General features: G+C 31.5%; 1 protein-coding gene across 3 annotated transcripts in view; it reads left to right on the top strand.

Moving 5' to 3' along the window:
* Nucleotides 1–27,621, top strand: part of LOC148606412 (protein-tyrosine sulfotransferase 1-like) — a 35,588-nt gene extending 7,967 nt beyond the window's left edge. For 2 of the 3 annotated variants that reach the window (XM_088546240.1, XM_088546241.1), the window contains exons 2-4: nucleotides 7,700–7,750; nucleotides 12,394–13,246; nucleotides 18,882–27,621. In XM_088546240.1, coding sequence (XP_088402366.1) covers nucleotides 12,411–13,246; nucleotides 18,882–19,197 — 1,152 coding nt within the window. In that variant the 5' untranslated portion in view covers nucleotides 7,700–7,750; nucleotides 12,394–12,410 and the 3' untranslated portion in view covers nucleotides 19,198–27,621. Of the gene's footprint in view, nucleotides 1–2,136; nucleotides 2,236–7,699; nucleotides 7,751–12,393; nucleotides 13,247–18,881 lie in introns of those variants that run through there. The other variant, XM_088546242.1, reaches the window with a different exon arrangement.
* Nucleotides 27,622–27,923: the final 302 nt, after the last annotated feature.

Here is a 27,923-nt window from a genome sequence, read left to right as displayed (position 1 = left end):
TATATCGCAAAAATAGCAAAAATTAGTATACCGCGAAAATTAGTATGTTTACAGTATATGTTTTCTGATCAGAAAGAAAGAATATTGATTGGCTAGATCCTTCAATCACAGTTTCCACTATATAGATGACGTATTATCTTTAAACAATCCTAATTTCAGGGATTTGATACATCGCATCTACCCAAAAGAACTTGAGATAAAGGATACTACAGACACTGTGAAGTCAGCCTCATATTACTCTTTAATGAACTAATACTGTTTAAAATGATGTAAAAACAGTATGTTTGAATTATTGAAAGAATTTTTGACATAAAAAATTACAAATATTTATTTTAAGGAAGATTGTTGGCGGGAAAATGTTCTATAGAAATGTAATTGGAATTTTATTTTTTTTATGACCCCATATTTTCTTTGTGAAATATGAAAGAATCTCTATTAAGTGTTCTTTATATAGACTTCAAAGAAATGTTATATCCCATTCTTTTTTGTATAGTTACGAAATAGTGAAATTCCCCAAAGAATCCATGTGAAAATTGGCTTTATTAAGGCTCCGTTATCTCCAAATGAAGTTTGGTGACCTGTGTTTTTTACATTGAAATTCTGAAATATGCTCATTCAATGTCATCTTCTAGAAAATCTAGGAAAATTTATCTACTATTAAATATAATGTATCTAAAAATAACAAACCTGGATCAAATATGAAAATTATTAGTCAATATCTTTATTAAATATAACAGAAAAAAATCCTTAAGTGGTTGTGATAGGAATTATTTGTACACAAAAAATTGGGAATGAACAAAACTATTATGCAACAAAAAGTAAAAAAAATAGTGCTCCCAGTTTTTAGTGGAGTCTGAGTTGCTCATTTGCTTTTGTTACTTTGTATGTATGATTTTAGTTACTTTATGTTCTTTGTTGTGTATGTCTGTTTTCTATGTCTGGTCCTTGTCCCTGGATTACATTCTTTTGATTACTGCTATAACCTTGGTTCCCTTGATTACTCTTTAAGGAGGTAGACCTAGGATAAGGGACACAACTCATACAAATCATTGGAACGTTTTTATTCAGCATTTTAATTCAGTCTCATGTAAGCATCAAAGTAACTTGGACTGATTTTATTCGTTGTCAAATGAAAGCTTGATAGGCTTTGGTGAAATTGAATATGATACAAACATATTGCTGATTTCAAGAGTTATTTCCCTTACCCTAGGTCTACCTCCTTAAGCACAGTTTTGATACATGGCCTGCTACATTCCAGCAATTTAAACGATTTTTTTTGTTTTTGTTGTTTACGTCACAACACAAAGTCACATTGGGTCATAGAATCATGACATCGAGGCAACTTAATTAAGACCACTGTAACTTTTGTGATGTCATAACAAAAAATTATATTCAGTCAGTGACAAATATATCATGTGTAATGCATTTTGATTGCTCAAATAGAATGGTTGAAGTAAAAATAAGCAGTTTGAGTTCAATTCCCCTGAAAATATACAAACTACTTAAGTACCATTCTGTGTAAGAAGCAGGCAACAGGTGACACATCATTTTCTCGATTTGGTCTTCTTTGCCAGAAATGTATTCAAAACATCTAGTTAACCATTGAAAAGGTATTTAGTTTTATCTTTAAGCTTTTGTGTTATACCGGTAGATATTTTTATATTGGTAAAATAGGGAAAAAGTGCAGGAAAATATCCTTGCCATTTTTCCATTGTACATTTCAACTAAATTTGACTTATCAATAACTTTACAAACACTTCGATGATTATTACTAGAGGCTACAGGGTATAAACATTTGGATAATGCAGTAAAATCTTTGTGTTTTTCTTCCTTCATGTGCTATACCTTATACACATTTTGCCTGATTCTTAGACAGAGAAATACTTAATTTTAAATTTGGTATGCAGAATGCAAGAACTGTCAAATGTAAGCAGTGAGGTATAGACTTATATGCATAGAAACATTGAACTATAAATACAAGTGTACATTAATTTTCTCTCTCCAATGGTTATTTCTATTTAAGTTTTAGTAGGCTTGACAGAGAAATGTGCTTGTATTATTCCTGGAATAACCTAAGATAATAATATGTTTTGAAGTTTGATAAACACTTAAATCATTGTTCACAGAGGCATACCATGAAGTCATGTTTCGTATTATCAATGAAGTTGAGATTTTAATCAGTGCAGCAGAATATCATATTGTTTCATTAATGAAATGTATATTTGCATCATAGCAGTAAGTAAATTTGTATATTATCATGTTATCCTTTAAAAAATCATGAAAAAATGCATTTAGAATGTCATAAATGTTTGACATTTAAAATTTTTGTATTTGAAAACTATGATAATGTGATATTGATATTGAAATAGTTAGTACATATACATGTATACTAGACAAGTTATTTTTTTTACAGCAAATAAAACAGTGAACTTCAGGGAATAGAGTTAGTCGTCACTTGAACGACAATACATAGATAGTTAACCAGGAGCTTGTAGACAGAATTAACCTCTTTATCAAACTTTGATTTAAGTACTTATGAAGTGATATATTATTTGAAATCTCCTTGTTTTATTTTTATCTGATGATAGTCATTCAGCCAAGGGAAGAACAACTCTATTCCCTGAAGTTAACTATATTACTCACTGTAAAAAATTCAGTACACTGTTTAAAGAATTATGTAATATAAATTGAGTTTTATTTAGGCTCATCAAATTATTTTATTGTAACAGTAGTTCTATTTTAATTGTCTGGGTCTTCAGTAGAACATACTGTAAAAGAGGAAATTTTCTTGTTAGAGTTATTTTCCCTAAATTCACGGTCTAGACATTTTTCGCGTAGAAAACCCGTAGCAAAGACTTCATAGATATACCCCTGCTCTGAAAGAGAGAGGTAAACTATTTTACTCTTGTCCATGTTTCAGTCCGTAAAAATTTTTGTCATCACACTTTTCTCAGCAAATACTCATCACAGCTGCTAGAAATTTTAACACATTCTTCCTGTAGGTATGTCATATGGTGGGATCTTTTTTCAAAAAAGTTCTACAACTACTTCCAGTTTACTGAGGACTTTGTTTATTTTCCTTATTCCTTGATAGAAAGGATTGGTATCACTGGTGACCCATAGATGTTTTGTTTAATTTGCTGTGTAATTGCAGAAACCTCACCATAAACATTAATGATCACAAAAATAACTCCCTGCAAAATGTTAATGTTTTAAGTACCAGTAAATTCATCACCTATTACAGTGAAACCAGTGGTAACCAAACCCCTTTTGTGTTTCTCCATTGTAATACAGTGAAAGCTGTATACACTGAATCTCTTTTGGACTTTAAGTTTGGTTTGGTTTAAACAGGTGTTCAGATTACCAAGGGTGAAAGTAAATTTAAACTGAAATGAGAGATATTAAAAAGTGTCTCTGGTTAAGACAGATATATGGATTATTCAGGGTTTGGTTTAGACTGATTTTTTCTGTATTATAATAATTGCCTGCAGACTCCACTGTTATAACATTTGTAAACCTAACCAATGGATAAATAGCAATTTAATTTACAATAGTATTTTCCAATAACATCGACCACATCTGTTGTCATTTTAACAGGTTCTTTTCACAGTAAATTGTTTATTTGTCTTATTCATATTTGTACAATGAAATTGACTTATTGTGATACAAAGTAAATCGTTCATACTAAACATCCTAAGAACATTTTTATGAAATGTTATTTGTATATTTGGGAAGTAAATATTCATATTATTTTCAACATTAATAATGTTAGCTCAGGTCATGAGAAATATGAAATGGTAGTATCATGCTCTTTCCGTAATTGTCATATTTTGTATTATCACTGAGCTGTAAAAATTGTATGTTTCATTTTTTATTCATGATTTTGTGGGTTATATAAAAAGATATGCTGTGTTTTCCATAATTAACTTTGCTGGTAATTTTTGCGGAGATGATAATTTTGGCATATTTTTTTGCAATCTGTCTAAAAACAAGAATAAATTCCACAAATTATTTACTCTAGGGTTAACTACTTTCCCCTGTACATGTAGTGCATCACTTGGCTATGACCAAAATTAGAAATGCCAAAGTTTTTTGTAAATCTTTTTGCTTCAAAATTGTCAAATTGTACACCCACCAAAATAACTTCAGGTAACACATTTGAATTCAAATCATTGAACTTAATACTGTAACTACAGGGAGTTTACTATAATAGTGACCCCTTTCTGAAAATATTTCCCTCAGGGTACTTGATTTTGATTTGCCAATAAGTGATACAATATTTATTAGCATAAAAAACCTGAAACATGAACAATGAGACTATTTAAATACATCAAAAGCCAAATACATGGCCAGAACACAAAAAAACAGGAAACAAATACGAGCTACATATACAATGTAGCAAACCTAAAAGATAGATTACATATGAAAACTGAAGAAAGGAAAACAAGATGTAACACAATAGACTAAAGTACTGGCAAATAGAAAAATGAATTCTCACAAAAAACTGAAGTTACATCAGGTGCTCTGGAAGGGTTCAGGATGTCCTACTTCACCAGTGAATCTATTTTTTAATTTTGTACACAGCTAGCCTACCACTATTCTTTTTTTTTTAAAGTCAAATCACAGTTTTTATCTTTATATGGTAAGTGGAGTTATCAATATGTTGCAGTGAAGAATCTATGTAATAAAAAATCAAAAAATTATTACGAAATTATTAAAACAAATATTTCCAACATGTTATGAATACTGTCATGAAAGGTAATGGGAAAATTACTGAACAAATAAAATCTAGGCAATAGTAAAAAGGAAAGTGCTTATAACAAGTGGCAATATCAGGGTAAAAAATCTCTTAATCCAGATTAACTTGAAATGCGTCTAGACTGTGAATGTAAAGGTTACTCATTTTCAAGGATTCTGTTTAATGAATATTTTAGTGAGTGTCAATTTTCATGATTTAGAGAAGAATGTTTTATTGTACAGTAAATGGTTATTGCTTGTATTTTTGATGGTTATTTTGTCCATAAGGAAGTGTGTCAGTTCTAGGTAGTGAGCATGGTAAATAATTTGTATTCTATGCTTCTCAGAATCATTTAAGTAAAGCACAGAGTAGATATAGAGATGTCTTCTTCTGTTTTTTTGGTCAATGCTTTAACAGGTTCTGTGGGGGGAGAAAACAGGGCAGTTTTATTGATCTATCAATTTTGGGATGAAAGCTGCAATAGAGTCGGAGTGTGTTTTGTAGTGAAATGAGACTTACTACCAGTCCTTTGCCAGAGACTAGTAACAATAGGTTCTGGAGGTAGAAATTTGATGGAAGTTTTGTTTGCCTGTATTAAGATGAAATGACTTCACCATAGTAATTTCCCTTTAATCTATTAAAAGAACATTGTGTACTACATGGACTCTGTCCTCTATAATTTATTGTGGGTTGTATGTTTAATATTTATTTTACTAATTGCTAATTAAAATCTTGACATGACAGTAATATAAAGGGTTACATTAGATTTGTTAGTTAAGCATTATTTCTTACTTGAATTTTAAACAGGGGTTGTTACTCCTGGGCAGGTAAGTGTGCATACTTGACCATTTTCTGTCAACATTTTTGTGAAGTAATTAACTTTCATCACATTTGAGATCTTTTAAAGACAAAGACATGTTGATTTGAATTAGACTGACTTTCTTTCCTGATGGCAACAAGTTAAATCTACAGGTATGAAATATCATACATGTTTACTGTAAACTTACATGTATCTATTTATGGGGCGACTGTTGTTTTGTTTTCTTGGTTTTTTTTGGGGGGGGTGTTTCGTAATTTTTGGTACAACATTTATTGGTTTTGCATTGAGAAATTGAATCACCTTTAGGAATAATGTTTTGTCCTTTTTGTTCTTTTGGAAGATCAAGAAAATTAGTCAACTGCAGTGCAAAAAAATACATGTACATAGTAACATTAGTACAAAATGTAATTCATTAATGTGACAATGAATCTTTGTATCTTATTTCATAGTGTGTTTGTCTAATAAATGGTATATAACCTGAAAGGCTTATGTTTTATATGATGCTCCTCAGATGTGTTATGGTCCACTGCTGTCTGTCCATCTGTCCCCATATGATAATTAAATTGCAGCTGTTTTTAATTCTCTCTTGCAACTTTGTTTTGAATTTAATATTAAAACATGTACAGTACTAGTATAATGATTGGTTCTGTCAATCTGTGTCTTGTATTTCAAATTTGCTATTGAATGTTTAGAATCTCTCATCTTTGATATCAGATTGTAGAAAAGTAGAAACTTGTCTTTAAAAAAATATTTATCAGTAGTGTGAACCAAGCTCAACTAATCTGTTGAGATTTAAATGAATTTTGCTTCTTTCTTACCGTCAGATACAAGTTTCTACAAATTTTATCATGCTTATAGGTAATTTTATCATATAAATGTGAGTCATAGTGACTTTATGGAAGTGTTTAGGTAGTTGATTAATTTTTTTGACTTGTCACCTTGTTCTATACCAGTATTTAAGTTATTCTTGGATAAAACGTATACTCCAGATTTCCTCATTTTAGTTACACTCTCAGCTTTTTGTCCCCTGTGGCTTTGTTGAAAAGGACGTAGAAGTACCAGTGTCTTTCCGTCCATCTGTCTGGTCACACTTATGGATGCAACTCCTCCAAAACCCTAGACAGATTTTGTTCAAATTTTGTAGGATTGTTAGTCGACATTTGTAGTTGATGATATTGCTCCACCATTTTGATTTGATATATGGTTATGAGTTGCTTGTTGCACACTGGATCTCATTTGTATTGCTTCATATGTATTTGTTCCTAACACTCAGCTTTTTTCTGCCAAAAATTGACAGTAAATTCCTGTGTGCATTTTTATCACTTTTTGTGTCATTTTTGGACAAAATGTGATTATTTTTTTTTAGAAAAGATTAGCTTCAGTAGTGCTTAGAATTCAAGTCATCAGAGTTTTATTAACAAGTACCATATTTCAATAATAACCCTGTTGTACTTTTCAGGAAAATGAAACAGTTTAAAATATTGGGGGTTTCACGTAATATATCACGGACTTAGCCATTTTTTTGAATATGGGGACAAGGGGCACATCTCTTATCCACTACTCCACCTACAGAATGGAATAGAATTAAAGTAAACTTTCACAGAATTTAATACATGTTCCTATTGTGCACCTCCTATTTTATATGTTGATCCAAGCCAATATGGAGGTCAAAGGTGTATGTTCTCAATATGGGTGGTGGGGTCATTGTTCAGTTTTTTTTTTGTCTAGTTTCATGGCTGTTCTTGTTTACACAACTCCTCAAAAATAGTATGGTAGATTGTAGTAAAATTTCAAACAAAAGAAGTATGTAACATGTTGATTGCCATGCAGAGTATAGATTCGTTTGGAGGCTCCATAGGGGAGATATTTGGACCTTAAAAGAAGAACAAGGAGTTCATGATTTCTTGTTATTGCAAATCTTTCAAAATGACATAATAGACTTTAATGATACTACATGTACAGAATACATAACATGAAGATATCTGAAGTGTGAAAATGCCACACTTTTTATTGCCTTTGTTAGGACTTTATAGAATCAAACTTTTGATTTTTTGCTCATAAAACAAGCATGTTATCATTGAATATACTTAGCCAAGTCTTTTAGATTTAATCATTGTTATATATTTACATTTACATTTCAGGTGACAGAGAATCCTGATTTTAAAGAAAAGGGGAGATAATCTCTGAATGAGGTATTTTTTTTTAATTTCTATTTAGATTTGAATTAGCTTTTAATCAAGTGAGACAGAGAATAAACTTAATCAAATTTAAAAGTCAAATTGATGCTATCTAGACATCAATTTTTCAAACAATCAATATGGGACACATGCTGGAAAGAAGCACTCCCACGTCAAATATCTTGTATAAATTTACAAATATACAAATGGATCAATCACTGTTTTAATATCTGACAAATTGACTTTCAAAGGTGTCCATGGAAGACTCCAACAGTGGGTGGCACATGCCAAATTTTGTTCTAAAAAAATTCATCCATTAGGGATCAAAAACTGATGTTTTCTAAGAAATAATGATGATTTATAAGGAACTGAGTTGGTAAAAATGAAAAAAAGGGGGAGGATAGAATTAGAAATTTTAAAATAACGGAAAATAACTCTTTGATCTGTGCTTTATTTAGCTGATTTTTTAGGCAACTTAGAACATATCTACTGATTCATCTACTTTTGGTACCAAAAAATTCCTTGTTCTTTCTGACATCATAATGAATTTTACATTAATATAATAAATTGGAACAAAAGTATTGATGGAATAAAATTTACTGTCAAAGGATATGCCTGGTTTCTACATGGACATTTGTTTAAGGGACAAAATTATCTGGTTGGATAACTTCTTAAATTCTTGTGACAAAAAGATGAAGCTTACAAGAAACATATGGATTTTTCTATTACCCCTGTTCTGATGAACTAGGAAATAAGGTTCAAAATATGCCTTGAATTAGGGAAAAAGATACCAGATTTTATCATTAACTTTATATAAAAGTTTCATTTGAGGAGACCTTTTTGAGGAAAAACATATTGCCAGATTATTATCATGGAAGTTATCAATTTTGCCTCTATAAATAAGCACTATTGGTAAATGATTTTATTTTGGTTAGTTTATCTAATGACAAAAAAAAAAGGTCGAATGGATGAAGTTAAATCTTTACAGATTACTGTAACATACACGGTTCTTAACACAGTTTAATCTTAATCTAACAACTGTAAGTCACCATGTATCATGGTATTCTAAAACACACTAAAAAGTATAAGAAAACAAGCTGTTTCATTGTATGTCAAATATTCTGCTGGCTGTTAATTTTGATGCTTCAGTAATTTTTTGTCGTTTAAGAATGTTCATAATTAACAATATTAAGAAAAGACAAATTTAAAATTTGATATAAGGAGTTCATTATGTATGAAATTGGGAGGTTTGGCTGTTCTAAAACATGGTTAAACCTACCATTTTATTTTGAAATGTCTGCACTAAGTCAGGAACATATTTGCTTATTCCATTTTTCCAGTTTATCCTTGATTTTGCCAGGTCGTTTAATTTTATTTACCTTCCCAGTATCTGATTATGAGTTCAGTAGTTTTGTAATACCTTTATTTAGTTATTGGATTTGGTTCAGTAGATTAATTCCACATTAAACAGTAATATTTATTACATTTACCTGATATACGCTGCTAAATTGTGCTTCTAAGGATAATGATTTGATAATAAACCAGCAAAAAATATCAAAGTATTTGTAAAATATCTATGCTTATGTTTAAATATGGTGTTGAAATTCAAATACCATTAGAACTCCCAATGCTTTCCATTAAAGGGTATTAGATTCAATGGCTTGGTAAAAATTTGTTGATCCAGGAATTTGAACCCTCCCTCTGTTGTTGAACTTTTTTCATATTTTTCATGCATCCTTAAGTGTTCAAATTGACCAATAATAACCTTGACCTTGAACCCCCTTTTTTTCTGGATCTGACACTGCATTCTACTTTTCACAGTTATGTTACTTGAGACATTGTGAAAGAAATCTGCAATTTCTTTTTTTTTTAATCAGATTTTGTAAATTGAAGAAGTTTAAACGAATAACATTTCACTATTTATCTTAAATTTACTGAAAACTGGTTTACGGTATTGAAAAGACAACCAAAAGGATTTAGAATGCATAAATGCAAAACCAGCCAATCAATTCATATTAAGCCTACATATTTTTACCTTTTCTGGCAAAACAAATATAAATCATAGGCATTGGGGTATCCAGCAGGTGGAGCAGTGGTTAAAACCCCCTTAAAAATGAAAATTTGTGCATTTGTCGTCAAGATTTGATCTACAATCTTTTAAAATCTCTATATTTGCATCGGGGGGGCTTATTTTGATTAAGAATGAAGACCAGTTAAAATATGTTAAAACACTTCTTCAAATGTAAAAGGCATATCCAATGTGATGTTATTAGTTTCTTGTTCAAAAGTTACCAGGAATAATTTTAAATTCTCTTGACTTGTTGCACTTTCCCAAATCTTATACCTGTTAAACTCAATATGAAATGTAAAACTTTGTAGGAATGGAAGTGGACATGAAATTCATTTTATTGAAATCAATAATTCAGCTTCTGTTCACAAGGAAATAAGGACAAATCTAATATAGTGAATAATTTATGTCTGTATCAAAATGCATGTAATTTGAATATAAATAATATTACAATACACTATATATAGTAAAACCTGTAGAAATAGAACTTTCAGTAGGCAGTCAATATAACACTGAGTAAACTGGTAAATACCTTAACAATCTCTTGGACAATATAAAAACCTGTCTCAACTATAATTCAAAAAGTCCTGAATAACACAGGTACATTGTCTTAACAAAATATAAAAAAAATATAGCAGGTATATGTCTGAGTTAAACCCTAAAAAACAGGAACCTGTTTTAACCCTTACCTGAGTAAAACAGGTATCTGTTTTAACCATAGCTCATGAAAACAGGCACATCTTAATCATATCTTAAGTAACACAGGTACCTGTATTAACCCTTACCTGAGTAACACAGATTCCTGTTTTAATCCTTACCTGAGTAACACAGGTTCCTGTTTTAATCCTTATCTGAGTAACACAGGTACCTGTTTTAATCCTTACCTGAGTAACAAAGGTACCTGTTTTAATCCTTACCTGAGTAACACAGGCACATGTCTTAATCATATCATGAGTAACACAGGCACCTGTCTTAACCATATCCTTAGTAACACAGATACTTGTCTTAGCCATCCCCTGAGCTAAACAGGTGCCTGTCTTTACCATATCCTGAGTAACACAGTTACCTGTCTTGATCATATCATGAGTAATACATATACTTGTCTGAACCATATCCTGGGTAACACAGGTGCCTGCCTTAACCATATCCTAATTAACACAGGTGCCGGTCTTAACCATATCCTGAGTAACACAGGTACCTGACCTAACCATATCCTAATTAACGCAGGTGCATGTCTTAACCATATCCTGAGTAACACAGTACCTGTCTTTACAGTATCCTGAGTAACACAGGTACCTGTCTACAGTATCCTGAGTAATACAGGAACCTGTCTTTACCATATCCTGAGTAACACAGGTACCTGTTTACCATATCCTGAGTAACACAGTACCTGTCTTTACCATATCCGAAGTAACACAGGTATCTGTCTTTACCATATCCTGAGTAACACAGTACCTGTCTTGACCATATCCTGAGTAACACAGGTACCTGTCTACAGTATCCTGAGTAATACAGGAACCTGTCTTTACCGTATCTTGAGTAACACATGTACCTGTTTATCATATCCCGAGTAACACAGTACCTGTCTTTACCATATCCTGAGTAACACAGGTACCTGTCTTAACCATATCCTGAGTAACATAGGTACCTGTCTTAATCATATCCTGAGTAACACAGGCACCTGTCTTAACCATATCCTGAGTAACACAGATACTGTCTTTACCATATGACACGTCTTTATCATACTTTCTAAGTATTGTATGTACATGTCTTAATCAATTATTTGATAAATCAGGTGACTAGTTCTGTCATGTTTCAGTCTTTATTCTCGTGCAAAACAAATGATTTTGAGATGAACTGGTTCATAGAAAATAATGTAAATGAAGTTTTTCAGACCTGTTAGACCTTTTGATGATTTTCTACTACGAATAATTCCTAGTTGGTTTAGTTAAAACATCTCTTACTGTAGCATTGATCAAGTGTTATTGTCACATGTAAGGTAATGGATTTGTTTAGCAAAGAAAAAAAGGAAACTTGATGATGAATTTTAAATGATGTGATGTGAATTAAATGCATTTTTGGTGTTCATAAAGTTTGAAGTGAAGACCAATTCTTATAACAACATTGTGCATTGAATATTTAAATAGCAGTATTTGTAAGAATCATACAAAATGTGATTCATGGTTGCAAAGCCTACTTATTTTTATTTTTGATATTTTGGTTAAAGTAAACAGGAATTAACATGTGGTTTTTCATATAACCCTTGTTCTTAGCAGATACAAATTGTACAGAATGCACTGTTGAATTCAAAATTAAGGGAGATAACTCTGTAAATGGCACTAAATTACAATATTGACTCTTGGATTTTTAATGTTATCTTCTAAGAGCAGACAGATTGGAATGAACAATTATACATTTCATCATGTAGATCTATAAAACAACTCAATAACGAAATAAAAATGTGTAGCCTTATTTGGGTGTATCACATTTTTACAGAATTTGCATAATTCTTACAAAGACTGGTACTTAAGATCTTTTTTTGGATTTTTTTAATTCTATTTTTTTCAATTAAATGCATACTTGTTTTTAGGAAATAATTCCAATGGAATGAAACAAGAGGAAGATGCTAATGAAATAGGAATGAAGCTTAAGAAGACACTCTATATCATCTTCGCATTCACATGCCTGATGTTTATTGGGTACAACTATATGTTGTGTGACCGGCGCCCGTCGATGATTATGATACCATCAGAGAGAGACAAATTTGTGTACACACAAGAGGGGAAAGCAATAAAATACAGTCCAGATAGTCCACTGATTTTTATTGGGGGAATGCCACGAAGTGGAACCACACTCATGAGAGTGATGCTGGATGCTCATCCTGATGTTCGATGTGGAGAGGAGACTAGAATTGTACCAAGAATTCTTGGTATGAAAATGCAGTGGTACAAATCAAAAACAGAGAAAACACGTCTGGAGGCAGCAGGTATAAATGATTATGTTATAGACTCAGCTGTGACTGCGTTTATTCTGGAGGTTATAGCCAAGCATGGAGAGGCAGCTCCAAGATTGTGCAATAAGGACCCCTTCACACTCAAATCAAGTACATATTTAAAAAAACTTTTCCCACAAGCCAAATTTTTATTCATGATCCGCGATGGTCGGGCAGCCGTTCATTCAATCATTACACGTAAAGTGACAATCACAGGGTTTGATCTAACTAGTTATAGAAACTGTTTGAAGAAATGGAATAAGGTGATGGAGACAATGTATGCTCAGTGTTTACATATAGGGGCCAAAAGTTGTCTACCTGTATATTATGAACAGTTGACGCTTCACCCAGAGTTATGGATGAAAAGAATTACAGAGTTTTTAGACTTGCCGTGGAATGACACAGTTCTTCATCATGAGGATTTTATCGGCAAGGAAATATCTTTATCTAAGTAAGTAGAGATTACTAGTATCCAAAGTGAAACTTAAGGAAGTAGACCTAGGGTAAGGGACATAACTCTTGAAATCAGTGAGATATGTTTGTATCATATTCAATATCACCAAAGCCAATCAAGCTTTCATTTGAAACAGAATGAAATCAGTCCAAGTTACTTTGATGCTTACATGAGATTGACCAATTGGGACCAAACTTGGTATGAATGTTCCTTAGAGTATCCTGCATAGAAAGATTGATGTAAAATGCTGAATACAAACGTTCCAATGATTTGTAAGAGTTGTGTCCCTTACCCTAGGTATACCTCCTTTATCTCACATACAAAACCAAACTTGTTTACCACAGTGTATATTGAATCATGAAATTGAAACCAGTACTTAAAAAAATAATTTCACAGTACTTTATGAAATATTTACATGTTGTTTTTATGGGCTGGACTTCACAATCACAAAACCTGAAATACTATCACTTTAATTTGAGCTAAGTTTAGAAAATAAATTCTTTTACTCTTTACCAAGTAGTTTGCCCCAGAAACTTGACACCAGCCCCCCAAATCAATTCTTTTTACTCATCGCAGGGTTGTGTACCTTAGAAACTTAGTCATTTTTAGATCAAAATTAGAATTAAAAAAAACTGTCAGTGAGACTTTCTACCTGTAGATCCAAATAATGAACTGGGTTTTTTTAGGGTTTTTTTTTCATTTCATTGAAATCAGTGAGAGTTGCAAATCCCTATATGAATATAAAACTTATTTCACACCTTTACCATTATAATATCATATTAAACAATAAATATAAGAACTGCTACTTACTGTCTTTTTAATGGTATGAACTACCCTTTGACCAGTACTGAACAGTAAATATCTAACTTACATTTGTTTAAATAAACATGTATTGGTTTCAGAGATGAACAGGTCAGTTTTCCAGTACCATACTTTATGTATAAGGTTGTTATAGCAAATTAAAACAGAGTGGTACTGCTTTCAATACATTATTTGGTAAGCTATGTAGTTTTTCATAGCCAACCAGGTAGAATTACACAACGTGACTGACAAGATTTGTTGTAGTATTTTTTAATGGTGTAACACTTTCTTTGCCGATCTTAGACACTTTGTTTTTGTGCAATAACTTGAATATTACTTGATGGATCTTCAGGAAAAATGCAAGAAGGTTTCAAACCATTAAAGTAGGGCTTAATGTAGATGTCGATGACAAGGAGAAGTTTTAGTAAATTTTGTTTGAAAAATAGCAATATTGACATTTTTTTCTATGCATTCTATTACAAAAACTTCTCTCTGTCAAGGACGAATGGGAGAAGTGAGCACAAACATGGGAGAAGTTTATGCTCATTTCTCCTTGATTAGGCCCTAAAAAAGGAGTGTTCATATTGATTTTGGGGGTTATGGTCCCAAAAAATTATTATTATAAGATCATTACCTAGGTTTGACCTCAGCAAAATTACAAAACACAGGTGTTCCAAATAAAGAAGTTTTCTAGTATTTAGGGCAGAATTTTACCTTGTTAGCCATGTAAATTAAAGCTTTACTTGAATGTTATTTTAAGTGGTACCACTCTTGATTGATTTGCCATAAACGATTTTTTCATGATTAGTCTAGCTTCTGGTATTTGGGCAGCTTAGATCACTTTGAATTTTAGTAGTAAAAATCCCTATAGTTCAGAAGCATGACAAGTAAACTTAAGTTATAATGGGGTATTTTTCTCCATTTAAATTGGTACTATGGGTGGATGCAGAAATGTTTAAATAAGGTGAATGGCTGGACTATGGCATGACTGTTGGGATGGAGAGATCTCTTGTTTGGCTCTCAATCTAACCAATTTTTCCAATGAAATATGGGAACCAGTCCTATGTTAACCATTGGGAACAGTAAAATATACAAGTAGTTACTAGTACTCACTCTTCATAAACTAGTCTTATCTAAGGACAACAATACAATATGAATTCATTGAAGTTTGAATTTAATGGTGTTTTTTTGTGTCATAAACACATGTGCTTGAATAGAAACAATTAAACAAACATTATTCATCAAATAATTTACTATTATATAAAACCGATTTACTTGTCTATTATTATTAAAACTCTACTATCTAAAATTTAGTCCAGATGACATTGAGAAGATGTGTTTGGATCTCTGTGAAATTGTACTAAGGGTTAGAACTTGAATGAGTGAAGGAGTTTTAGGAATTAGGGTTAAAAAATGAGTGAAAAATAAGCATTTTTACGAAACTGTATAAATTGCTTACTTCTTCGATCTAACTCCAAATTTCAAAGTTCTTTGATCACTTTCTTCTATTCATCAGATACTGTAAAACTTTTAGTTACAATCAAAATGTATAGCTGTATAAAGCTTGAATGTTTGTCTATAATTGCTCAAAAAGTTCTTGATTTGAACTCTGTGGTCATATCAAGCTGCACCATGTGGAACATATTTTGTTTCAAAACTATGTTAGTTACTGATTCAAGCAATTAGATTTACTTGTGTTCTTTATTAAATTTGAAAGGCCTATATATTCCATACTGATTATACTATTCTCATCATGGGTTGTAATCCATTGAGCATTGCAATTTATTATACACATGCTACCTATTAAATGACCCTAAATTTTTTTATGATGATGAAATGAAAATATTTTGACTTTCTTATTTATGCTGGAAGTTAATTGGCTCATTTGCCCTTTTGAGAGATCATTTTCTTCATGAGTAGGTGAGAACAAGTGAGCATTTGTCGTAAGGACAGATATGACAGCTAGGGTGTTGTACATCAAATTTAATTTTATGTGCTTGTCATGTACAGTACATTGTCTGTCATCAGAACTTATTTGAAGTCATTGTTAATATACAAATTCATGGCTTGTCAGTATATATCCTACTAGTCAATTTGTGGCTTCTGTCATGAACATGCATGTAAACCTCCTACCTAGACTATCTATTTATTCAAGGGAATGTAATACACAATGTAAATATAGTTATAAAAACTACCCCCCCTCCCCCCCCACCTCTTTGGTAGTAGACCAAATCATGTCACCATATCTTTAAGAACATCCATCGGGGACTATTTTGAACAAAAATGCTAATAAAGGGAGATGAATTTTATAAAGAATGGTGAAATCCTTCACAGTCTCATGTTGTAAAAGTCCACAATATCATTAAGGATATTGATGGCCAATGATAGGCCAAGATATATTTTGGTGACTATATCTTTAAACAAACTTTGGGGCAATGTCAAATGAAGGGTAAGAACAAAATTGAAGTCAAAGAAGGTCTTTCCTATTTGGGCACTATCTTTACATTTTCATGACAGATGTCAATTTTGTGTTCTGTACACATGAAGATTGGGTTGTATGATTTTTTTGGTCTCGTACCTTAATTTATTTTTACACAGACAAAAGTAAAACATTTTATTAACAAATGACATAAAATAAGCTATTTTGCAGGCTGTATGAAAGATACTTTCATGGGGTTCCTGATTCAGCTACTTTCATTACTGGTAATTTGTTGAATTTTTTACCATAAAAAAACAGCAAAATTTGGTACCCTATGAAATGTTTAGTACCCATTTTTTACTTCAGTTTCAAACAAATAACTTTAGGTAGTGTGGGTCATTTATAATGAGAAGGTCTGTCCCTCTGTTGTCGGTTCACATGTATTGAAAAGACAAATCTCTGAAACTGTTTGGTGGATTTTTATGAAACCTCGTTTAAAGCATCGTAGAATATGTGTAAGAAACCTGTACTGTGTCAGTGCAAACTAGAGATTTGTTGAACTAAGATAATTTATGGAGGAGATTGCTAATTTTTAATCGTCTTTATGGTGCAGTTTGATATCAAACTCTCTCTGATGTCTTTAACAGATTGAGAGTTCTAATATATAAGGTACATTGAATACCTGAACTTGCACACACTCTTCCACAGATGTACTTAAAAGATAGTAACAGTGGGGAACATGGGATCTGGGAGTAGGCCAGAGCATCTACACAGCAGCCCAGCTGCTAGTAGGACATACTCTGACCGAGTTCTTTAGTCAGGTATCCCAAAGGCTGGGCTCTGCTACGAACACCAGTTGGGTTCTACTAACCCACTTCCATCGACCTTGAGAGACCTGTATGGGTATTAAAGGTCTTTAAAAAAACCTGATGATCTGAACATGCATAGAGGATGACCTGTAAGGTCAATGAGATACCTGTTTACAACATTACAAGTTGTTGTCACATATTTAAATATGATTAATATAATCTATATAAAATAACATATTTCATATAAAGGTATTACATAAAGTAGTATTTCTATCAGCCTATGGACCATCAGTACATTATTTAGTTAATACCTTGTCTTGGAAGTATGTGCTTCCATGGAAAATACTTTATCAGGTAATTACTTGACAGTAAAATCCTAATGGCTAGATCAATTTTCTATATTTTTTCTGTATGGAATCGATAGTATATCAAATAAACTCAATTTTTTTTCCAAATGAAGTTGAATTGGAACTAAAACATAACCAGAAAACTTAAAAGAGTTTTATAATAATTTACATGTGAGCAACTCTCTATACAGTTGTAGTAGTGCACTATAGTAATTGAAGTGATTGGTTTTTTGATAACATTTGGTCTCAGAGGTGTGACATTCTCGTTTATGTCATTATTCTAGTGGTCTCAACCTTTTAAAGTCTACTGTAAACCAACTTATTCTGAAATCTTTGAAATTCTATTAACCCTTACCACGCAGGAACCTTATATAAAGTGTCCTGGTCTGTTTTCCGATTTTTGGGTTAATTAGGTTAGTTTAAAATATTACACAACAGTTTTTTTTTCTGGGTTTTTACTTCTGTTTGCTATATCATTGCTGCAGTGATCATGTCTCTCTTACCATTATAGGGCTGTGCATTTTTAACACTTTGCTATCAGAAATTAATTTAATTTAGAATGCACTATGGACACTACCAGAATTCTGTAGAAAAGCCTATAGAGCTGTGCTATTTCAATCTTATGTCGAGAACACTGGTGCTCTGTCTATTAAGTATCTGTTTCTGTAAGAATCAGGCAAACTATCATTTTTGTTTGTGTAAGAATCAGACAAACTATCATTTCTGTTTGTGTAAGAATCAGGCAAACTATCATTTCTGTTTGTGTAAGAATCAGGCAAACTATCATTTTTAAAGTTTAATTTGTCTATTAGCACCTTCAGAATCAAGGAAATGGGAGACAATTTTTCATAAAATTTTAGTAAATTGAGTTATAATTTTGGTTTCCGTAATCATCTTCTTTTTTCCGAGGTGAGGTGATTAGCCTTACACTCAACCAAGGAGAGACGGAAATAATGAAAAAAAAATATGAGTTATAATTTTATTGAAATGCACTGAAAATGAATATTTCAGGAGAGTTGCCTCTGTCAAAAATCTCATTTTTCTGTTTTATATAATTCCATTGAAAAATTTCTGAGCAAATCCATTGATGCTGAGATCAAATTAGGGTCTTTTCAAATTGAGAGAAATTACATTGTCAGATCAGCTGGTTTTTGACATGCATGCTCATTTTTTCTATTTTACCTTATTCTTTACAAAAACTTACTCTTAAATGATGACAGACAATAAATTTCTGTATGCTCTACATTTTTTTCCAGGAATGAAAAATCTACAGATCAAGTTATAAGACCAGTTAATACAGAAGCCATGTCAAAATGGGTTGGCCACATACCAGCAGATGTAGTGAAGGATATGGCCAGCATAGCACCAATGTTGAGAATTCTTGGCTACGACCCAGAAGCAAATCCACCAAACTATGGTAAACCAGATCCTCATGTTGCTGATAATACACTTCATATGCGACAGAATGAAGAATACTGGCGGAAAAAGGAGGAGGAAATCTTAAAATCTGAAAAATTTCACGCTGAAAAAATTTCGCTAAAGACAAAAGACTTTGTTAAACCACAAAGTTGATTAATGTTTACAAAAGCTTTAGGGAATATAACAATGATCTAGAATTCCACGTTCATTAGAATTGATATAGAAGACAGAAATTTTTAATTTCAGATGTGGAATATATTTTCAAGGCATATGTTATATTTACTTTTTTTCAAGATAAGTCATGAATTTGTACTGACTGAAAAGAAAAAATGGTTTTCATACATACACTCTCATGGATAATTTAAATGTTATGGAAACAAAATGAAGAGGGGGAATTATCAGAAATATCTACTATATTGTATACTTGTGTCATAGGCACTTGTTTTAGGAACAAAATATCTATCATGTGATATACTGGTCAATGAGTAGATCCTGCCATTGTCATGACAGAAGCAATTCTTGCCAATTCACTCCCCAAAATATTATTTCTCAATGAACAATGTTGTATTATAGCTCAATTTTTAGAGCAAAATATCTGTAATCTGACAATTTTCTTCAAATTTTTTTACATGAACTTGTTTGACACATGAGAACAAAAAATTGTGTAGCGAGAATTACTTGCTGGTAAGAACTACTTTTGACCAGAACTTCTACAAAGACATATATGGTATGTGTTTATTGACACAAGTGGCTATGACATGTAACCAGATCTATATTACTTGAGTTTGTACCTTCCAGTACACAGTAAATATTTCAGCATATGTTTTCATGTGTTCAAAATCTTACCCAAACATTCTTAGGACCAGTATGGAAATATGTGTTTCAATGTGTGCATAAAAAATACATTGAAGTATAGCAAAAATTGCCTGGCCAATCCCCACTTAAAGTTCAATGGTTCTCCCTTCAGGCCTGGTACTTAATTACCTAAAAAATATTCTCCAATTACATGCTTACACTCTCAATAATTCATTATGATTATAGCATTTTACAGCACATACAATGATGATGTTTAGGGGATTGAGGGTCCTTTTTTTATTGAGTATTTTCTTTGAACAATTGAACAATTGAGATTTATCAGACAACTCACCTGTGAAATTCCATGAGGATTTGAAGCTATGTCAGACAGGAAGGTATTTCACCTTCTCATTTTACCTACCTAAGGGGGTTAATTTCATCAACATCATTTCCCGAACAACATCATCCTATGTGCCGTAATAACAGTTTGGGCATTGAACAAAATATGCACAGGTTAAGTTAAAATTTTATTGTACATGACAATGTTGATTATATATTGACAATGTAGAAGTAAAGATTTTAAGATCAAAATATTGTAAATGTTTGGTTGAGAGTGACTTTATTTATATTGTTGATTAACTTTGTTCATGAATTAATGTTTGTATACTATGAATGAATGTTTAAAAAATATATGTTAATTCCTCTTTTAAAAAGAGAAAAATGATACTTGCCAAAGGTAGATAACTCAGATAATTCATAATACAAGTAGATTATTAGAATTTAGAACTTTATACATCCTGCAAACAATTTTTTAGGGTATATAGAAACTAGGATACCACTTTATCTTTCTCTCTTTCCTTCCATCTTCCATGTACTTTGTGCAATTTTTCTGAAACTGAAACTTGGATTGATTTTTATAAAACTTTAAACAAAGGTTGTGTATCATATATGTTGATTTGCATGAGGACAATAACCAACCATACATGAATGCCTGCAATGGGGCCATTTCCAGGTTCTTGTGGAAGCTTGGTCATATCTATTTCAAGGACAGTTCTGGAAAATTATTTAAGTATGAGGGGGTTCCATGCTATCTTATGCCTCCCTTATCTAAATTTTGCACAAAAATAAAAAAAATCCATCAAAGGGAGAGGTGTTACTCCTGGACCTTCCCTGGATATGCAACTGTAATTTTTTGTGATAGCTTGGATTATTTGAATTTCATGTCCAAACATAGATGGAATTTAAGGGTAACAACAAAATTACCGAACACTAATCCCATTCAGTCAAGTCCAAAATAAATCTGGCAAAATAGATATTACACCACCAAGTAGCTGGTACCACAATGGTCCAGACTTGTTACAGGCACAAAATAGTGGGTTAAATCTAGGTTTTACAGTTGCTAAACCTCCCTCTTCCATTGCCGTGTGACTATACCAGTGGTGATGAAAAAGCATTTGCGTGCTATTGTCATAAAAGGTAAATCAGCAGTCACATTAGCACAAAGAACATTTTTCAAAAAAACAATCATTACTCATTATTTTAGAAGAAACTGAGTATCTAAACTGGAGATAAGATCTTTTGTCATCCACTCATTTTGTTCATGAACGTCGGGTATTTTTCTCATTCTCATTCTGTTTCATACATTGTCTTTTCCAAATCTACAAGAGATACTGCAATATCTAAACAACCTTTTCTTATGTTTGACTTCCATAATCTACCTTTAATACTTAACATTACAACTTCTACAATCAGAGACTTCATCACTTAAATATAACTCCCAGTAAGAATTAGGCAGTTTCTGTAGTAATAGTCATACATCAATTCAATTCTGTTGAAAATTTTAATGCTGAAATACATTCAATTCACCTCAGAAATCTCTTTACACTCCTAAGTGCAGATCCAGAATGGAGAAGAAAATGTTTATCATTTACAGCAAATAATGTAATTAACTTCAGAGAAGACAGTTGGTCTTCCTTTAATTAAATGACACTCACCTGTTGAACTTCCTGACGTAGTTAACTGGAAATTGACATTAAGATTTGAACTTCCTATCAAAATTATATAAAAAATACCTATGAAAATATATTGTTACTGTTATTTATGCAAAAAATGTTTTCTAGGTGTGTCATGTGCATCTCAGCATTAGAAAATCCTGTTAATTTTGTTTTAGCTGTACCACAAACTGCCTGGTTCTAACATTGATTTGTACTTGATATTAGTACAGTGTAACTTAAAATACTTCAAAGATTTCACATTATTTACATTTGTTTAAGCTTCACGTTTTTAGATTGTAACACTTCGTACTTTGTCCAAGGCAATATCATTACATGAGACTTTGTAGGACTTAGCTTTTCATTGTCATTAGTAAACTATGAACTTTACAAAATTTTCTTACCTTAATGAACTGGAGCAGCATAAGAAATTTATCAGTTTTCCCCAGTGAATTAATTTATCTAACTTGTAACAGTAGTACTTGTTCTCTGACACCATGGTTAAAGCTTTTTCGGCAAACTCTGGTATAAGTTATGGATTTTGATATGAAAACTCCCTACGCAGGAGCTGAAGAGATGTTGCCACAGATTAAATAAAGAGTAATCAACGGAACCAAGGTTATAGCGGTAATCAAAAGAATGTTATCCAGGGACAAATTCCAGACATGGAAAACAAACATACAGAACAAAGAACATAAAGTAACTAAAATCTTTTTGTTTTTGTTTTGTTTTAACATTTTTATGGATGTTGTTATTACAATTTATCATTTTGTTGTTTAATATTTAAAACATTGATAGAAAAACATTGTTACTAATAAATGTAATTCATAGGTCAGAGGTCACACACAGTTCACCATGATAAATGCTTTTCAGTAGACGTTGCTATTTTAACCTCCTGCAGTAGATAAGGGGTTGCCTTAATTCTTGCTTTTTGTACTCTATAAAATAGCACAATTCATGTCAATAATATTCACTCTACTAACTTATCTGCATTACTAATATACTGATTTACAGACCAAAAGTCATAGGTCATCTTTTAAAAATGTTCTTGACATAGTTGTTTTAGCATGTTACAAACAATTGTGTAGAGTTTAAAGGTCATTGATCATATAGATATTGAAATACAATGTACATGTATGACATTATTATACTTTATAGCAGTACCAAATAGTTATTTTTTTTAAGTTCAAAGGTCAAGAGTTACATTTTTATTTGTCCTTGAACCTTGCCTTGCTATTTTCTAGAAACCATGACATATTTGTGATAAAAATTAAAAATCCCTGTGTTTGGGGGAATTAAATTGAAATATGTGTGTTCAATCTAAAAGACCATGATGTATCAAAACTTTTGAATAATGTTGTACTGTAGTAGTGTAGTTAAATCAGATTTATATTTTTGCAGTGAAGTAAAATCGATCAGTAGCTTATTTATGTGAGAACAAATATTTTACTTTATTGTGTTAATTTTAGTGTGTATTGGGTTCTGATGTTTAATCTGAAATATTGAGACTCATGTCGTTTTACAGAGCAATTTTATTGTTGTGAATTTCAAAACATACTGTAATTGAAATGAATTTGGCATAAATCCATGGGCATTATCACAAAATTTGCACACTGGTACCTTGCTTTAAAACCCCCAAGTACCAGTGAAAATCTTCTGGTTTTAAGTAAAAAAATTGTGGTGCATGAATAGTGTTTTATCAAAAATGTATTTTAGAGAGATGAAAACCAAATTACAGATGCATTTTGTTGAAAAATTAAATCTAGTTATGTTTTACAACAAAGGTTGAGGTACATTTATGGGTGAAATTGGCCCCTCATTTTTGTAAAAAAACTGATGCTTGAGTCCATGCAAAATTTTACCTGCCTAAATATAGTGTTAAAACCAATATATACATTCTATCTGTATTGTACATTTAGGTGAAAATCATTTGTCAAAATAACCAGCTTTTTGAAATTTTACAAAACCAGATAGTAAATTAGCTACTTAACATGAAATACAAGTGTCTGTGTCAATTTAGAATCATATAATATCTTGGATTTTCTTAAGCATATTTTTTTATTAATTTTATCATTATTCATGAAGATTTTATAGGTCTATGTTGGTATGGGCATTGATAATTTGACAAAATAATCAGTTACGTATCAAAATTAAGCTATTTTTAAGAAAATTGAGTTTTTAACTATACTTAGTTTGTTGTTACTCGAGTAATACTGGCTGAAAATTTCAAATATGGAAACAAATGTGCAGATTGGTAACATTCTATTGTCATGTTTAAAAATTCATATTGGTTGGGGGTCTAAAACATTCCTAAATGTACCTTTTCATTTAATTTGTAGTTGGATAAAATTTCTTATGTGATTTTAGTAAAAAATAGAGACTTCAAGCTGAACTCTTTGTAAGTGGAGAATTGTTAACAGTTACCCTATAATCTGAGGTTGAGTACCTGGTATGTTGTAAATTTACTTTTAAACTTTTCTAAATGCTAGTTTGACTTTTTGCTTAGATTATGATGATGAATCTTTAGTTGAAGGTTAGGTTTTGAATGTAGCATAATTATCGCCATTTGTCTGCAAGGGGAGTTAATGTTTAAATGTTTAGCATTTAAGTTGAAGCCTGGTGTCCTTTTAGTTGATTGGCTGTTCTCATTAAATTTTGTAATTAAATTTAGTTAATTTAACTTTTAATGAGAATGCTTAAGTAGAATGCATCCCGGTTAAATTTAATTTAAGGGTGAATGAAGGGAAATCCTATCCTATTGCATGTAAGTTGAATGGTTAAGAGATTGAATTGATAAATACAATTACTTACAAAATATACTTAATTTTTTCCATTTTTACTTAAAAAACCTTAGTGATACATCTTAAAACAGTCTGTCGATTCTGAAAAATTACTAGAAATGTAAATATTTGATATTTGCAATTTTTTTTGTGAAAAATACTCAACACAGGAATGAGGTCACTGTTTACACAGTATTCTTTCTATATGAACAATATATTCCAGGACCCTGGAAAACTATATCCGTTATGGTGTTTTCCGTTTTCATGTTAAATGAATGACATTTCAACAGGGGTTTTCTTCTTGGCACTCTAAGTATTTATTTGATTTTTTTTGCATTTGAACAAATTGCTTTCAAGAACAATTTTATTTTCTTCTCTACTTTTGTTTTATATTTTTTATTATTTTAATTCATTGTTATTTTATTGCATATAAAACCAAATGATGACATGACATTAACTGTCATTTCTCTTATTATAAGAAAAACTTTCGAGTTATATTTTAGGCCACATCAAGTTAATTTGTAGATTTTCATCCACTCTCCCCATCTCAAAAGGCCCTTCCAAGGTTATTTTTCTTTTTTTTCAATTTTTTCAGCAGTTCAGAACTGTTTTTTATACCCATATTTGTCATAACACTACTTTTATGCAATGACTATTGAGTTCCAGTCATAACAATGTGAAAATCATGACAAAACATGGTGTCTGTTATCTGCAAATTGTCAGTAAACCTATTTAGAGTTTTAATCATGTAGAATTGTATGGCTGCTAGACTACTTTGCTATGAATTTATTCAGATTTTGCAGTTTCTGGAAAGTCAAAAATAGCAATAAAATCTACCCACCTGCCCCATTTGTTAGTTGGTGATGGATGAGAATCTACATATTATCTTGATGTGGCCTTATAACTGATATTGTTTGTTTAAAAAAAAAACAGGTATGATAGACTAAAGCCACACACAAAATTATTCCACATTAAAATAAAATTCAGCTTTTTTTCATTTCCCAGTAAACCTGTTTAGTCCAAACCCTTTTAAAACTTTAAAACAGGTGTTTAGGTTACCAATGTTTCAGGGATGAAAATAGCAGTTGCCCAGTAGCCCATGACTACTAGATTTTGTGCTGGACTACCAAACTTTCAATTTTTATCTCTGGTTTCAAAATACATGGAAATAAAGGGACAGACAGGTTTTTGGATTACTTGGGTTTGGTTTAGGCAGGTTTTTTGGTTTAAGCAGGTTTTTGGATTACTTGGGTTTAGTTAAGGCAGATTTTGGGATTACTTGCATTTGGTTTAAGCAGGTTTTTGGATTACTTGCATTTGGTTAAGGCAGGTTTTTTGAATCACTTTGGTTTGGTTTAGGCAGGTTTTGGGATTACTTGCATTTGGTTTAAGCAGGTTTTTGGATTACTTGCATTTGGTTAAGGCAGGTTTTTTGAATCACTTGGGTTTGGTTTAGGCAAGGATTTTTTGGATTACTTGGGTTTGGATTAGGCAGGTTTTAGTGTATTACTGTTACTGTTTTTTTAATGCTGATTTTGTTGATTTTTTTCCTGAAACTACGAGCCAATAGATGACTTTAACATTTACATCTGTTCCAGGAAATTTCTTCAATTATATCGAGGTCAACAGGGTTTGTTTGTTTGTTGGGGTTTAACGTCCGAGCAGCAATATTTCAGCTATATTCAGACGACAGGGGTCAGTAGGTGTAATATAGTGACATTGCAATGGGAGCCATGGGAACAGAAACTTGATTTGATTACTCTCAGGATTTTTTAATGATATATTTTTTATAAAAGTATATCCGATATTTTAATGTTCGGAAATGTATTTCCACATAACTATTACTGTTCATGTAGCCTTCAAATCCGACATCCTTTCTTTGTCTAGTATAAAACGGTAAACCAGTTTCCACCTTATTTTCCAATGGCAAATGTGAAAGTCATCTATTGCCAAGGACTTAGGTGAGCTGATATTCAGTTTTATTTTGTTCATCAATTAAGCAAAAACATTGAAATTAAAGGTTCAAGTTGGTAGGTAGTAAAAAATGACATTATGAAGGAGTAAATATCCCTGATCATAGTGTGATAATTGGGTAATGATTCCCCATGTATGCTCATTGTTAATAAGTGTTAGTCTCTGTAAGAATCAGGCAGTGGTGAAACATGGAATGAAATAACCCATCATTTCAGCAGTGTAATATCACTATTTGATCCATCAGAATCAATTCTGGAATAAAGACATTATTTTCCATATCATTTTGGTAAAATGTGTTTTACTTTCATTAAATTCACTTCAAATGAATGTTTAAGATTTTAGATAAATCTGTTAAAACCTCAATTTTCTCATATTCTGACAAAAAAATTCCAAACATTACCAGTAATGTAGAGAAATCATTAAGTGATCATTTCAAACAGTGAAGACTTCCTTGAATAGCATATTATCAGGTTGGTGTGTTTTTTGATATGAATATTTCAGTTTTTAGATGTTGCCAAATTCTTACAAAGACATGTGACTTAGTCAATCAGGGTTCTGTTTACTATTCCTATTTATGGGACCAGTAGTGTATAAATGGAGTATGACAGATCTTAGGTAGGTTTTAGTTTGTTTTGAACCTATTTGTGCTCCTATGTTATTTTACTCCAAATCTTTAGTTTTATATTCAATATATATTTTGTGCCAAGTCTTTTAAGTATTTTGTTGATACAGCATATTGTAAAATGTAGTATGGGATGATCATTTTGGAAATTTAAAAAATGTTGAATATTTTTAAACTTAACATTTTGTAACTACTGTACTTTTGTAAGCTTGTTGATTTGCAAACCTGGCTGTAGAACAAATGCTTATTACATTTGATATCAGAAGTGTAAACATTTTTTTTTCAGTTTATATCCAGACCATTCCAACTAACCATACAACATTTTACAATATGCTCTTTAGTATATACTGGATGAATATTTTATTTTTCTGTATGTGAAATTAATGTATAATAAAAACCAATGTTAATCATGTTTATTTCTTTATTGTTGTGAAAATGACATCAGAAACAGCTTGGGGTCAATAAATATACATAAAAAAATATTTTGTCTTATCAAGATGTTTTGTTTTTCTGCTCACCTGGACCAGTGGTGCATGTGAGTTATTGTCATCACTTGGCATCCTTCATTATGGTCTATCATTGTTCTCTTTTTGTCCCTAAGAGGGAACTTAGAAATGCAAGGTGTCTCTGTGTCAGGTTGTCTGTCAGTCGAACTTTGTTGGTTGTCTCATTCTTACATTTTTTGATGGATTTTTATTAAATTAATATCAAAGCTTG

Source organism: Perna viridis, chromosome 9 (genome assembly GCF_037379345.1).
Source record: "Perna viridis isolate PV_CMFRI_1.1 ecotype Kerala chromosome 9, ASM3737934v1, whole genome shotgun sequence".
Taxonomy (NCBI): Eukaryota; Metazoa; Mollusca; class Bivalvia; order Mytilida; family Mytilidae; genus Perna; species Perna viridis.
The sequence above is the reverse complement of the archived record's forward strand: the minus strand, read 5'-3'. Positions and strand labels throughout refer to the sequence as shown.